This window comes from Aplysia californica, unplaced genomic scaffold (assembly GCF_000002075.1).
Source record: "Aplysia californica isolate F4 #8 unplaced genomic scaffold, AplCal3.0 scaffold00034, whole genome shotgun sequence".
Taxonomy (NCBI): domain Eukaryota; kingdom Metazoa; phylum Mollusca; class Gastropoda; order Aplysiida; family Aplysiidae; genus Aplysia; species Aplysia californica.
In genome coordinates, this window is record NW_004797304.1 from 2,038,496 (window position 1) to 2,054,459 (window position 15,964).

The 15,964-nt window shown below is 40.0% G+C and overlaps 1 protein-coding gene across 1 annotated transcript in view; it reads right to left on the reverse strand.

Moving 5' to 3' along the window:
* The window catches only part of LOC101861639 (phosphatidylinositol phosphatase PTPRQ), a 78,597-nt gene that overhangs the window by 30,616 nt on the left and 32,017 nt on the right, over positions 1-15,964 (reverse strand). Inside the window, exons 7-15 of the mRNA XM_035973852.1 lie at positions 15,308-15,448; positions 14,373-14,501; positions 11,604-11,738; positions 9,091-9,228; positions 8,265-8,393; positions 5,943-6,086; positions 4,628-4,933; positions 2,209-2,484; positions 713-882 (exon numbers count right to left, since the gene is read on the reverse strand). Coding sequence (XP_035829745.1) covers positions 713-882; positions 2,209-2,484; positions 4,628-4,933; positions 5,943-6,086; positions 8,265-8,393; positions 9,091-9,228; positions 11,604-11,738; positions 14,373-14,501; positions 15,308-15,448 — 1,568 coding nt within the window. The remainder of the gene's footprint in view (positions 1-712; positions 883-2,208; positions 2,485-4,627; positions 4,934-5,942; positions 6,087-8,264; positions 8,394-9,090; positions 9,229-11,603; positions 11,739-14,372; positions 14,502-15,307; positions 15,449-15,964) is intronic.

Here is a 15,964-nt window from a genome sequence, read left to right on the forward strand (position 1 = left end):
TTCCTTGTGATTCCGTCTTGAACAGGTTCCATTGTATACTATACACCAGAAGTGTTGGATTTCCCCAGCCAGATAATCACATAGACAAGCTAGTACACTGGTGACAAAGCTGTTGTGGGAAAGTGGTCTATAGTAAGCCTCATAGCAATACAAGCAGAACCTTACTATCTACTCACAGAACATCGGCATAGTGTAGTTTTCCTTAGAGTTTTACGGCACTTGCAAACACAATAAGGTCATACGAGTGCAGAAGAATAGATGTGTTACAAGAGAGTAACATAATTACACAAAAAGGAGGAATGAGAGATATGGACAATAGATGTCTAAAAGGAAAAAGGGAGCAAACCGCACCAGAGCATCCGCCAACTACGTCCTATAGAACATGAGCGAATGGATGCTTGATCAATATTTGAGCAAAAGTTTTCAAGTCCAACAGAAAAACACACGAAGCATTTATTACATTTAAAGTCCTGCCCCTCATCCCCTCCCCCCTCCCCCCTCCCCAAAAACTAAAATTTATGGAAGAGATTCAAAGATACCCAGTGGAGCACACTTTCAAAATTCTAAAAGAAATACAGTTGTACTCTTAAGGTTTGAGTATTATTTCTCTAACATGAGCCTCAAAAGAAAAACTCTACATAAACACGAACACAGACACACACAAAATAAACTTAAAGTAATGTATTGTAAGAATCAAAACCATCAGACTCACACTACAGTCCAGACATTGTACATGGAATTGTTTAACGCACTTCCCGTCTGTTGTCACCCAAACTTTGTATCCTTTTAGATCGCCTTTAGGTTGTGACGGCCTTCGCCAGCTCACCACAACGCCAGTAGCAGTGACTGAAGAACGGCGGAAATCATACACACGACCTGGTGCTGTGCACAAGACAAAGGTAAGACAGCTTAAAGCATGCTGTGAATACGCTTTTGAATACATTCTTTTTGTGCTTCTTCTAGCTACAAAGATTACAGTGGAGATTGTCTAAGACGGCCACCCATTGTACGGAGAAAAATGGTTGTCTGAGACAGGTGGATGTTTTACAATGTGTCGTTGTACTGACAAAAAACACGAAAAAACAATGGGGTTGTGGGTGGGTGGGAAAAGAGGAGGTTTGTACAGGTGATTGTCTTATACAGGTGGTCATTTGTACAGGTGGTTGTCTTATACAGGTGGTCGTTTGTACAGGTGATTGTCTTATACGGGTGATTGTTTGTACAGGTGATTGTCTTATACGGGTGGCCGTTTGTACAGGTAGTTGTCTTATACAGGTGATTGTTTGTACAGGTGGATGTCTTATACAGGTGGTCATTTGTACAGGTGATTGTCTTATACAGGTGACCGTTTGTACAGGTGATTGTCTTATACGGGTGGCCGTTTGTACAGGTGATTGTCTTATACATGTGGCCGTTTGTACAGGTGATTGTCTTATACAGGTGACCGTTTGTACAGGTGATTGTCTTATACAGGTGGACGTTAAAGTAGTTTCGATTATATTATCTCAGTATTTCACTTGAATAGAGAAAAGTAAAACAAAGAACATAGGGGAGGAGGGGGGTGTTGTGTGGTCAAGTGCATTTACGAAGGATGAAAGAAGAAAATAGAAGTCTTTCAGTACAAAGATAAAACACATTTAACAACTCTATCAGAAATGTGATTTACTAAATGAAATAAAAATGTAAGCATTTTTTGCACAAAGCTCAACTCACTCTATCTTCTATCTGCATGTGGCTCTGAGAAAACCCATCACATGGCGTGTGGTGATAACTTTCAAAACTGACTTTTTCACTTGAATATATAAATATATATTTCTATATCATGCATATATATATATATATATATATATATATATATATATATATATATATATATATATATATATATATATATATACATATATATATATATACATATATATTTGGGGTTTTTATAATTTTCTTGAGCATTTCGCTCTTTAGTTGGGTGTGATTGAAGCTTTCTGGAAAAGGTAAGGTAGTTCCAAACACACAGCAGTACAAACGGTTTTACCGGAAAGGCAATTCACTTCCCTATCTTTTAGAATTCTCCATTAGGAGGTGTCTATGACAGTAAGTGTCCACCCCAAGGAGTAACATCAGACGAGATTGTTTCAGAAACTAGAAAATCTTGGCCTTTTTTGTGTCTCGACAAACATAACAAAAATACACAAAAACAACATGTCATACCTGCAGCTGCTGTTGTAAAAGATCCAGTCGTTGAGACACTGGCATAATTTCCACCATTGTAGGCTGTAATGAGATAGCTATAGAAAGTATCTGCGACCAGATTCTCAAAGACCGCTGTGTTAGTAGTCACTCTCTTGCTTCGACGTAATGACCCTTGCCCTGTCACTGTCACCAAATAACTAGCGACACAGCCACCCGAAGGTCCAAACGTGAGGACAGTACGCGGCACTGAGAGGGTACTACTTCCAGGTATCACTGCTCCAGGCTGGGCAGGCTCTGGAAACAGACACGTCACGAGGTGTCAAGACAACACGACTGCCATTTACACGTACCACAGAACAAAATGTTACCTGTGTCACACACGACATACTACAGCAACAGCATTGTGAACATTTCTGACTTCTGTTCAAAACACGACAGACTAGAAAATCATCAAGGGGTGTTAAGACAACTTTTCTCAGTCTTCATTTCCCCCAACTTTATCCTCACCAATATCTTCCCCATGAGAGTTGTGTTTACCAGAGAGCACTGAGACTTGACGTGTTTTGGACACCATGGAATACTAGTGCTTGGTACCCACATAAAAATCTCTCTGTCCCAACTACCACAGCCCAGATGTAAACATGTATACATAAAGTACTGTCCCAACTACCACAGCCCAGATGTCCACATGTATACATAAAGTACTGTCCCAACTACCACAGCCCAGATGTCCACATGTATACATAAAGTACTGTCCCTACTACCACATGAATACATAAAGTACTGTCCCTACTACCACATGAATACATAAAGTACTTCCCCAACTACCACATGAATACATTAAAAGTACTGTCACAACTAACACAGCCCAGATGTCCACATGTATACATGAAGCACTCTACAACCAACTGGAAGTTGACATTGTTTTAAAATGACATCGGGACTCCCTAGAAAGATTGTAAAGAGCTTAGAGCTAGCTATTGAGCAGGAATTTGTGCCATACAAATGCGATTCTTTTTCTTTTTTGTATTACAATCTTGCAATGGTTTTTTTTCCTCAATGAAATATCACAAACATCTGAAGCTAAGTGCAGTGGAAGTCCACTCAAAGAAATTGAATTTGAGATCCATAAAATGTGTATTTCTTTTACATCAAGGGGAACTAACGAAAAACAGCACCTGGACATGGATGGCTGGTGCCTCTATAAATAAATCATTGATGGTCTGGGGAACTAACGACATCTGCATTTTAATGTACTGTAAACTAGACATTGAAAAATGCTTCAGAAATCTAAGACTAGGCAGCACTGCCCCAAACATCTTTGACAACGCCTTAAATGATGGCAATAGAGCAACAATATGAAGTATGTTCCTTTTTCTTCTTCGGGTTTTCTTGAAAGTACGGTCCAAGCAGTTTTACTCCATGCCAGGTATGTTCAGCGCACCCCCCCCCCCCCCCCCCGTGTCCCAATCCTTCTCTGTTATCATGTTGTGTATTTTAATATCAGTAAGGTTTTTAGTTTAAATAAGTGTTTTACGGCACTTGCAACACAATAAGGTCATATAAGAGCCAAAGACTAAAGGTGTTACAAGAGAGTAACAAACACAAAAAAGAAGGAGGGGAGATAAAGACAATAGGCGTTTGATAGGAAAGAAGAAGCAAACCACACCAGAGCACCCGCCAACCACCCACTTAGTAAGGTTTTACGGCGCTCGCAACTGCATAAGGTCATATGAGCGCCAAGGGGTGAATGTCAACAAAGAAGTCCAAACAGGGAATCAGGCTTACTCTGCTTACCTCTCTAGCCTCAACAGCACAAAAATTTAATGTGCTTCTACTATCAAGGCAGCCCGTTATTATCCCCCCTTTGGGAATGGCCTAAAGACACTTCAATCAGTAGCACTGCTCTGGGGGTTACAAGAATTTGAAATTTTTCTCCGTTCATTGTCCTGAAAAGGGACTAATCAAAATGTCTTGGAATTAAGCTATATTGTGTCCAGCGGAACACAAAACAAAAAAGAATGAGAAGCACATTACATTAATCGGTTAGTTATAGAAAACTTTTTACGGCACTTGCATAACAAATATGCCATATAAGTACTGAAGATTAGAGGTGTTACTGGAGAACAGCATACAGAGAAAAGAAGACGGAAATATAAGGAGACTACATGCTTAATACAAAGAAGGAGCAAACCACACCAGAAGAGCAACAAACCATCCACCATGAATTAATTATTCAAGAAAACAAGTCCAAATCCAAATGTTTAGCTCATCTTTCTTTAACAGTTTCATATTGAGTTGCATTCATTATTCCCTTTTCCCAGATTGGGACTACTTTAAGTCAAGGATCATTTTCTCCTGTGTATCGAGTAATACTTTCTATTTGATTACAAAGAACTCTTCACTATTTCAAGAAGAAAACTCAACAATAACTTACTTGTCCAGACTTCAGGTAAATTGAATCCTTTTGATCTCTGTGGGTAGTCATTTGTCGCGGTCAGTACCAGGGCCAGAGTGGACAAATATTTCACCCCAGGTCTGAGCCCTGTACTTGAAACTCTGAGAGCTGTCCCAGACACATCATCCTTTTTGTACTGCCCTTGTCCTTGTGAGCAAGTCTGCGGGTCAGAATTAGTGACCACCTGGTAGTTATTTACAAATCCTTGGGGGGTTACAGTCCAACTGAAGTCTATCCGGGATGTGCTCCTTGAGTTCACCCTTGCCAGCACTGTGATATCGCCAACTGTAGGGAAAACAGAAGGAAAAAAGTGATTCATATAATTACATATGTCTGAGGTGCAATATCTAATAGTTCTAGCTTGAAAATATGAAATACAGAAGAGTTCACTTGAAACAAACTCTGGTAAACTATGCTATTTTCCGGCAAACTCAACAAGCAATCCACTAACAAACAAAAACTTTTCCTGTGATTTACATGTATTCAATTTTCCTTTGACAGAAAATGATCCCACACTTCTCTCCTCTTTTTGCAACTGTAAACTTTTTGTTTCAGACCTTTTATAGAGAAAGTAAAAGTACACGTTTTTTATCAGTATAACTCAACACAACAATATACATATAGATAGATCAAGACCCATTGCACAGGACATCACAGTGGCCATCTCCGCTGTATTTTTTGTACAGGATTTTCCCTTTCTTCACACCTGAAAGTAAAGCCACCCAGCCAGCGAGGGACTTACATTTTGAAAATAAACAACACACTCAAAGCCAGACGGGGAATATGGTCTGTGAAAATAGCTGACGTTGTTCTTATGAACCAACAGCCTAGACACACACATACACACACACACACACACACACACACACACACACACACACACACACACACACATACACACACACACACACACACACCAGCTGCGTACAAGTCAACAAGAGTTACAAAGTCCTGAATGTGATAAGAAGCATTTATACACCATGCACGGTATTTATGGACATTTCCAAGAGCATGTGACGTAAACAGCTGTCAGTCAATCTTGACATGCACAGAAAACATTTGCTTTATCTCAAGGACTTTGCTTACAGGATTAGTCTTGTCTGACAAACCACAAGCCAGGGTCAAGGGTAACACAGAAGTATTGTTTTCAGAGAAAGAATTTGCTTCCAGTGATTTGCGAAAGACGGGGGGGTCTGGGAAGGGAGGATGGCAGCTTAGACTCACTGTAAACAAGCTGGAGCCAGCCATCTACATTTACACGTTCCAACATACAAAATGTTCCCTTAGTACTTACCACTTTTACAGGAAAGTCCATCCCAGTACGATCTACTTATAGGACCACACAGACATTTTTTAACAGAGTTCTTGTTTGCAACACACGCTAGTCCAGATCGACAAGGATCTGTGAGGCCAGCACAGTCTACTCCGTGAGCCAGTTCTAAAGAAGACAAGGAGAAAAAACAACCGGATACAACAACAAGGACACAAACAAAACACTGATTTCACAGAAATCTCATCATAAATATTTTCTACATACATTCTCACAAAGCAATGATTTCATTATACCAGCATCCCATCACTTTTTTAACACTGTGCCGTCACATCTCGCCGTTCGGCGATGTATACCATCCACTTTCTTTGGATTTTCCCCACAATGCCTTTGCATTTGATGGCAAGGGTTTTTACTAAGGCAAAGTGTTAAGGATACAGAAAAGATTGTCACATCAAGATCGAACATCTCTTGTCGTCCCCACAACCAGCGAGGATAGACACAATAGAAAAACGCTTCGAAACTGGCAGAGACATGGAACTGTTATACTCTAAAAAGATGATGAATTGTTCTTACAGAGAATCCTCAACACTGATGTCAGGCTCAGTCTTCAGATTTAAAACCAACCGAAACAACATTCCTCCCAGCCTGTCTCATCCAGTTTCATTCCTTTAAGTATTCCCAACTTTAACGACTTTTTGAGTCTCATTTCTCGTCCTATATCATTCCTTAAAGTGTTTCCAGCCTACATCACTCTCTGAGTCTCAATTCTCGTCCCACGCCTTCTTTCTATGATGAAAACCTGTGAGCGGTTTTGTCCTACCTAGCTGTGTGGCACAGAACAAACTCCTCATAAAACACGATAAGGCTATCTTAGAGGCAGGACCTTCAACTTCACGCTAATCGCTGAAGGGATCTCACCAGACAGAAGAAAAGACATGAAGACTTTCAAAACACCTCAGTCTCACCACGTGACTACAGCGACCCGGACTAAGGCCATTTTTATCACACACCAAACGGGAAATCAGGCTTACTCGCTCACCTCTTTAGCCTTAACAGCACAAAGTCTGCTTCGACATTCAAGGCACTTTGGAAATAGCAGTTTACAAGAGAGTGACAAACATACAAAAGAAGTAGAGGAAAATGACGATCGTAAGGATGAGGAAAGAAAAAGCAGCAGTTCCCCCTATGTTGTTCTGGCAAAGTATATAAGCGTGGCAATGATAAATCAGCCAATTTAAAATTCTACTGTGCTTAACAACATGTTAATATACCCCCTTTGACTTACGGAATGGTCTAAAGACACTTCAGTCTGTAGCACTGCCCTAGGGGGGAGGGGGGGAAGGCCATCTGTATCACACACCAGCGTACAGGTGTTCAGGGAATACGATACACTTTGTGGGGTTTTAATAAGTAAAGAAAACAGAAGCTCTATCCTCTCCGTTCTTTGATGTGTTTAAATCAGTTCTCCGAGACCTCTCCCTTTCTCTTTAGGCCCTCAGCTTTTCGTTGGAAATCTTTAAAAGCAAGATCAAGAACATTTATTGTTTCTGAAAACACGCTCCAACAGTAGCATGTTCTTCATGTTTATTGTATTGGCTGGGTTGTGCACAACATGGAACTCATTACGTAGACTGTGGGAAAGGTGAACCCTTCCACAGAGCATCAAAAGTAAAAACAACATTTAATTCTTTGTCCCCGACTGTAAGCACGCACCAAGACTCACCCAACTCTCCGTGGTATCCAGCAACGGTCAGACCTAGTGGACATTGACAAATGACAGCAAAGATTTCCTTCTACAGGTGGGTGACAGACTTAAGACACAGAACTACGAGTCCTTTCAAAGGTAGAGAGTGGCTATTGCTTAGACGTTTTGGGTACGTGTAGCACTGGAGCATAATTTAAACTGTGTCGATGAGTCAGCAAAATCCAATATTAATTATATGAACCTTTGACCTAGTTGTACTATTTTTAAAAATCCCCTAGCAGGCTGAACTAGGTCACTACGATCAGAAAAAAGAACAGATCACAACAGAAAGAATAGATATCAGTACATCAAGTTCAGAACCTGCAAGTCAGCAATGTATTTCACGTACCTGTGTAAAGAAAAGTGTCATGAATGCCGAACATTTCTTACAACATCGCCGCCTTCATCAAGTCCCAACGGACCACGGAGAGACAAAATGAACCAACCAAATGGGAAATAAAACTAGAACAAACATCACAGTAACATACAAAAAGTTTCTAACAGCAGTTTGTACATTCAATGATAATGATGTAAACAAACTGTCAACAACTTCCTCACACATGTTAAAGGACAACTTCCTCTCTCTCCGTCCTACTTACTTCGGGCACACTGGTTATTGCCAGTATGGTAGTCCGTGCTCAAACACTTGCACTTGGAGTTTAAACAACGAAGCTGTCCATCACATGGGTTATCTGACACAGATGGACACTGTCCATCATAGCCGATTTCTGGAGGAAAACAAAAGAGGGACAATAAACATACTTGACAGTTCTGTTAATCTGACACAAAGATTGACCAATCACATTCTTTTGAGGATATAATATTTATTGTGTTAATTCTTTTATATGTCAGTATGGGTTTCCCCACCATATACCCCTCCCACTTATCCAAACTATAAAAAACAAACAACTTTCACATTTTACCTTGTCCTCTCTTCAATTTTCTTTTACTAAAGATCTCTTCACTCCTTGTGCCACCTAAAAACACATCCTCAATATCTCTGCGGACACGTGTGTAAGTCACGCTAAACAATGAAGAAAAAGGGAAAATTGACCATAATATCAAAACTTGCTTTGTTCACACCTACTCACTTTTTATCCTCCGCTTGTCTCAAAAGGACTCATGTTCATCTCTCCTTTATGATTTTTTTTTCTTTGTTGAAATTGAACACATACAGATTTCACCACTTTTTGAGGTCCACCTAGTCTTCTACTGATATCTCACATTTCCCCTTCCTCCATCTTTTTTCCACCAAGTCATATTATGACTTAAATAACACCTCCCCCACCTTCCAAAGTCTCTTCTTTTGTTTTCTTCTACTTCTGCTCTGCCTCCAAATCTTTCTCAACATTCAACAGAATCCCGTTACTCAGGTTTTGAGCTAGGCCCCCCCTCCCCCCATCTCCCACACCGTATCCTACTTACTTGTGGCACACATGTGGTTGCCAGTGTAGTACTCCGTGTTAGAACACTTGCACCTGGAGTTGACACAAGAAAGATCTCCAGCACATTGGTTCTCAGACCCTGGGGACCCCGATGTACACTGTCCATCATAGCTGATTTCTGGAGGAAACCAAAACAGGGACAATAAACACTTGACATGTCTGTGAATTTGTCACAAAGATGAACCAATAACATTCTTTTGGGGAAAAATGTCTAGTGTGTTCATTGTATATTTCTACCAGTATCAGAATTTAAAAAGACCCCTTCCCCTTTAATAAACTATCAAAAGACAGGCAGTTTTACACAGCTCTTCCTTACCATCTCTATAATACTCTTTTATTCAGTATCTCCTAGCTCCTTGTTACACCAAGCCCCACATCCTCCGTTTTTTAGTTTAGCCTAAGTGAGAGTTTTACAGGACTTGCAACACAATTAGGCCATAGATGTGTCAACGATTACAGACGTTACAAGAGAGTAACGTACACAAGGACGATGGATGTTTGAAAGGAAACAAGGAGCAAACCACACCAGAGCACCGGCCACACACCCATAAAACACCCTCCATGTCCATATATGTATCTAAGTAATGCATCACAATGATGAGAAAGTGGAAACTGGGCAAAACATCAAAACCAGCTTTACTCACACCTACTCACCGTTTGACCTCTACCTGTCTCACAAGGACTTTTTCATCCTTTCTCTTGATTAGAATAGACCTCCTGTACGTTTAACTATTTGTGTCATGACCCCATGATATCAGGCGCTCCTCAGCTTTTGAGAATAGGAAGCTAGAGGTATAATCTTAAAGCCTGTTCATTTGCCTTTCTTTTGATTTAAAAAATACTCATCTCCACTTCTTAAAAGTCAAAAGGTTTGTGACTGAAGGAGGTGCGGGTCGCCAGCTCTTACAAGAAAGTTTAACGAGAAGATGGCTTCCAAACTGTTTATCTCTGAACGGGTCTAACCAGACAGAACAAAAACCAAAAAGACTTTCCAGACATCTCGGTCTAAGCACGTGATGATACCAACTTTGACTAGGGCCATCTGTATCACACACCAGCGTACAAGTGTTCAGGGAATACGATACACTTTGTGGGGTTTTAATAAGTAAAGAAAACACAAGCTCTATCCTCTCCGTTCTTTGATGTGTTTAAATCAGCTCTTTGAGACTTCTCCATGTCTCTTTAGGCCTTCGGCTTTTCGTTGGAAATCTTTAAAAGCAAGAACATTTATTGTTTCTGAAAACACGCACTAACAGTAGCATGTTCTTCCTGTTTGTTGTATTGGCTGGGTCGTGCACCACTTGGGACTCATTGCGTAGACTGTGGGAAAAGTGAACACTTCCACAGAGCATCAAAAGTAAAAAAAACAACAAGTAAGACTTTGTCCCTGACTGTAAGCACGCAATAAGACTCACCCACCTCTCGGTGGCTAATCAAAACGGTCGGAAGGAAGAAAGTAACGATTATCTGGAAAGGAAAGACGTCGCCATAATCAGACAGCCACCGGAACAATCAGTATACATACATTGCGGGCTTTGGTGCTGGGGGAACTGAGCACTTATGGACCTGTCTGGTGTGCAATGACGTTGTTGCTCGGGACAGGTAATGCAGGTAATGAAAATGCTCGTCTCAAGACAAATATGTGGGAGATTTACTCAGCCTTAGCAACATCACCGGGAGTTGGGGGGGGGGGGGGGGGGGGTGAGAGGAGGGGTAGGGCAAGAAAGTCCTGTTGACCTCCAAAGCTGACACACCTTGGCTTATCTAGCAGATGTCCTCAAAAGTAATTGAAACCTGATGTAGAACTACGTGGCATGGAAGTTAATCAGGTCCGTCCAAATCTCTCTGAAAGCTAACATTACTTTCCCGGAACAGAAGATGACATATACAACACAAACACCACTACATGTAATAGAATCGTAGTCATACTTACTGTTCCTAAATGTAATGAAATCTTAGACAGTCATATTTACTGTTCTTACATGTAATGAAATCTTAGACAGTCATACTTACTGTTCCTACATGTAATGAAATCTTAAATAGTCATACTTACTGTTCCTACATGTAATGAAATCTTATATAGTCATACTTACTGTTCCTACATGTAATGAAATCTTATATAGTCATACTTACTGTTCCTACATGTAATGAAATCTTAGATAGTCATACTTACTGTTCTTACATGTAATGAAATCTTAGATAGTCATACTTACTGTTCTTACATGTAATGAAATCTTAGATAGTCATACTTACTGTTCCTACATGTAATGAAATCTTAGATAGTCATACTTACTGTTCTTACATGTAATGAAGTCTTAGATAGTCATACTTACTGTTTTTACATGTAATGAAATCTTAGATAGTCATACTTACTGTTCCTACATGTAATGAAATCTTAGACAGTCATACGTACTGTTCCTACATGTAATGAAATCTTAGATAGTCATACTTACTGTTCTTACATGTAATGAAATCTTAGATAGTCATACTTACTGTTCCTACACTGATTGCCTCCAAAATAGTACTGGCTAGCTGGACACCGACACTTCTTTTCTCCACCAGAGGTCAAACACATAAGATTTCCATTACAACTGTAAGCAACGGTACAGCCACCTCCATAGTTGATTTCTGGGGCAGGGTGAAATGGTGTTGCGTGGGGGACATAATAAAAAATAGAGTAGATAAGAATAGAATGATTACACACACACTAGACAAAATTGGTTACAGTCACCATTCACAAACAGCCAGGCTTATTGTAACTACATGGACAGTCCAACTAACTCCAGTGTTTAAATTTTCAATTACTGTACGTGTGGGTGTGTGGGTGTTGTATTTTTCTGTCTGTTCTGTAGATTTGATGTTTCTTTTTTGTAATGCTATATTTTAATTTGGTGTGAGCAATGTTAACATAGTGAGTTCTAGAGGCTCTTTGCTCTTTACAATGGAAGCCACAATGGGGGTGTCAATTTACAGCATGTCTTATTTTGTATCAGCGAACTCATTTTCTATAATTTTTATTTTACAGCGGTCCTATCCTATGCAAATACAGTAGTTCATCCACTTTGCATCCAACTTTGCAAGCAGGAAGATGTATATAGCGGACGTTATATTCCAAATTAGATCGAGCATAATAGAAAAGTATTTTATTCTTGACTGAGAAACAGTGAATGAGCATAAAGTGATGGAATGTAGCACTGGTGAGAATAAACAAAAGCCCCCAGCTCCTTTCATAGATGCATTTGCAGCAGCTGATATGGCACTAGATTCATCAGATGATGAGCTAGATTGAGTAAGATGTTTCTGATAGTGGCAGCATCGATGAATTTAAGAGACAGGGGTGATTACATCAGCAAATAATAGTACCTTGAACTTGGGTTGCACGGAGAAGTAAGTGAAACCAGGTCAGATGTGCGGACGAAAATAGATTTCTAAAAACATTTTAGCAACAACTCAGAATGATTTTCCCTTCCTACCAATATCAGATATTGGCGAGAAGGGAGACGTGTATGGAAGTTACTAACTGAACTCTTCCCTATCTTCTCTATAATACTCTTTTATTCAGTAACCCTAGCTCCTTGTTACACCAAGCCCCACATCCTCTGTTTTTTAGTTTAGCTTTAGTGAGAGTTTTACAGTACTTTCAACACAATTAGGCCATAGATGTGTCAACGATTACAGACGTTACAAGAGAGTAACGTACACACAAAAGGAGGAACAATAAGGACGATGGATTTTTGAATGGAAACAAGGAGCAAACCACACCAGAGCACCGGCCATACACCCATAAAACACCCTCCATGTCCATATATGTATCTAAGTAATGCATCACAATGATGAGAAAGTGGAAACTTGCCAAAACATCAAAACCAGTTTTACTCACATCTACTCACATTTTGACCTCTACCTGTCTCACAGGGACTTTTTTCATCCTTTCTCTTGGTTAAAATTGACGTCCTGTAGGATTATTTATTTGTGTCATGACCCCATGATATCAGGCGCTCCTCGACTTTTGAGAATAGGAAGCTACAGGTATAATCTTAAAGACTGTTCATTTGCCTTTCTTTTGATTAAAAAAAATATTCATCTCCCCTGCTTAAAAGTTAAGAGGTTGGTGACTGAAGGAGGTGCGGGTCGCCAGCTCTTACAAGAAAGTTTAGCGAGAAGATGGCTGCCAAACTCTCTGAAGGGATCTAACCAGACAGAACAAATACGAAAAAGACTTTCCAAACATCTCTGTCTAAGCACGTGATGATACCTACTTTGACTAGGGCCATCTGTATCATACACCAGCGTAAAAGTGTTCAGGGAATACGATACACTTTGGGGGGTTTTAATAAGTAAAGAAAACAGAGGCTCTATCCTCTCCGTTCTTTGATGTTTTTAAATCGAAACTTCGTAACTTCTCCCATTCCCTTTAGGCCATCAGCTTTTCATCGGAAATCTTTAAAAACAAGATCAATTACTGTTTCTGAAAACACACACAAACAGCGGTATTTTCTTCCTGTTTATTGTATTTGCTGGGTTGTGCACGACTTGGGACTCATTACGTAGACTGTGGGAAAAGTGAACACTTCCACAGAGCATCAAAAGTAAAAACAATTAAGACTTTGTCCGTGACTGTTTCCACGCACCAAGACTCACCCACCTCTCCATGACTATCCAGCAGCAGTCAGACCTACTGGACATTGACAAGTGACAGCAAAGATTTCCTTCTTCAGGTGGGTGACATACCTAAGACACAGAACTACGAGTCCTTTCAAAGGTAGAGTGTGGCTGTTGCTTAAAAGATTTGGGTATATGTCTGAAAACTGGAGCTTTATTTAAACTGTGCTGATGAGTCAGCAAAATCCAATATTAATTATGAACCTTTGACCTAGTTGTACTATTTTTAAAATCCCCTAGCAGGCTGAACTAGGTCACTACGATCAGAAAAAAGAACAGATCACAACAGAAAGAATAGATATCAGTACATCAAGTTCAGAACCTGCAAGTCAGCAATGTATGTTATATACCTGTGTAAGGAAAAGTGTCATGAATGCCGAACATCAATTACAACATCGCCGCCTTCATCAAGTCCCAACGGACCACGGACAGACAAAATGAACCAACCAAATGGGAAATAAAACTAGAACAAACAACACAGTAACATACAAAAGGTTTCTAACAGCAGTTTGTACATTCAATGATAATGATGTAAACAAACTGTCAACAACTTCCTCACACATGTTAAAGGACAACTTCCTCTCTCTCCGTCCTACTTACTTCGGGCACACTGGTTATTGCCAGTATGGTAGTCCGTGCTCAAACACTTGCACTTGGAGTTTAAACAACGAAGCTGTCCATCACATGGGTTATCTGACACAGATGGACACTGTCCATCATAGCCGATTTCTGGAGGAAAACAAAAGAGGGACAATAAACATACTTGACAGTTCTGTTGACCTGACACAAAGATTGACCAATCACATTCTTTTGAGGATATAATATTTATTGTGTTAATTCTTTTATATGTCAGTATGGGTTTCCCCACCATATACCCCTCCCACTTATCCAAACTAAAAAAAACAAACAACTTTCACCATTTTTCCTTGTCCTCTCTTCAATTTTCTTTTATTAAAGATCTCTTCACTCCTTGTGCCACCTAAAAACACATCCTCAATATCATTGCGGACACGTGTGTAAGTCACGCTAAACAATGAAGAAAAAGGGAAAATTGACCATAATATCAAAACTTGCTTTGTTCACACCTACTCACTTTTTATCCTCCGCTTGTCTCAAAAGGACTCTTGTTCATCTCTCCTTTATGATTTTTTTTCCTTGTTGAAATTGAACACATACAGATTTCACCACTTTTTGAGGTTTTCAACTGAACTAGTCACCTAGTCTTCTACTGATATCTCACATTTCCCCTTCCTCCATCTTTTTTCCACCAAGTCATATTATGACTTAAATAACACCTCCCCAGCCTTCCAAAGGCTCTTCTTTTGTTTTCTTCTACTTCTGCTCTGCCTCCAAATCTTTCTCAACATTCAACAGAATCCCGTTACTCAGGTTTTGAGCTAGCCCCCCCCCCCTCCTTACTATGCTTGTTATATGTGTGAAATGTGGTAAAATATGGTCCAGTAATAAGCGAGATAGCCTCCAGGTGTAGCCTCCCCCCCCCCCTCCCCCCATCTCCCCCACCGTATCCTACTTACTTGTGCCACACATGTGGTTGCCAGTGTAGTACTCCGTGTTAGAACACTTGCACCTGGAGTTGACATCACATAAAAGATCTCCAGCACATTGGTTCTCAGACCCTGGAGACCCCGATGTACACTGTCCATCATAGCTGATTTCTGGAGGAAACCAAAACAAGGACAATAAACACTTGATATGTCTGTGAAATTGTCACAAAAATGAACCAATAACATTCTTTTGGGGGGAAAATATCTAGTGTGTTCATTGTATATTTCTACTATTATCAGATTTTTAAAAGGCCCATTTCCCTTTAATAAACTATCAAAAGACAGGCAGTTTTACACAGCTCTTCCTTACCATCTCTATAATACTCTTTTATTCAGTATCTCCTAGCTCCTTGTTACACCAAGCCCCACATCCTCTGTTTTTTAGTTTAGCTTAAGTGAGAGTTTTACAGTACTTTCAACACAATTAGGCCATAGATGTGTCAACGATTACAGACGTTACAAGAGAGTAACGTACACACAAAAGGAGGAACAATAAGGACGATGGATTTTTGAAAGGAAACAAGGAGCAAACCACACCAGAGCACCGGCCACACACCCATAAAACACCCTCCATGTCCATATATGTATCTAAGTAATGCATCACAATGATGAGAAAGTGGAAACTGG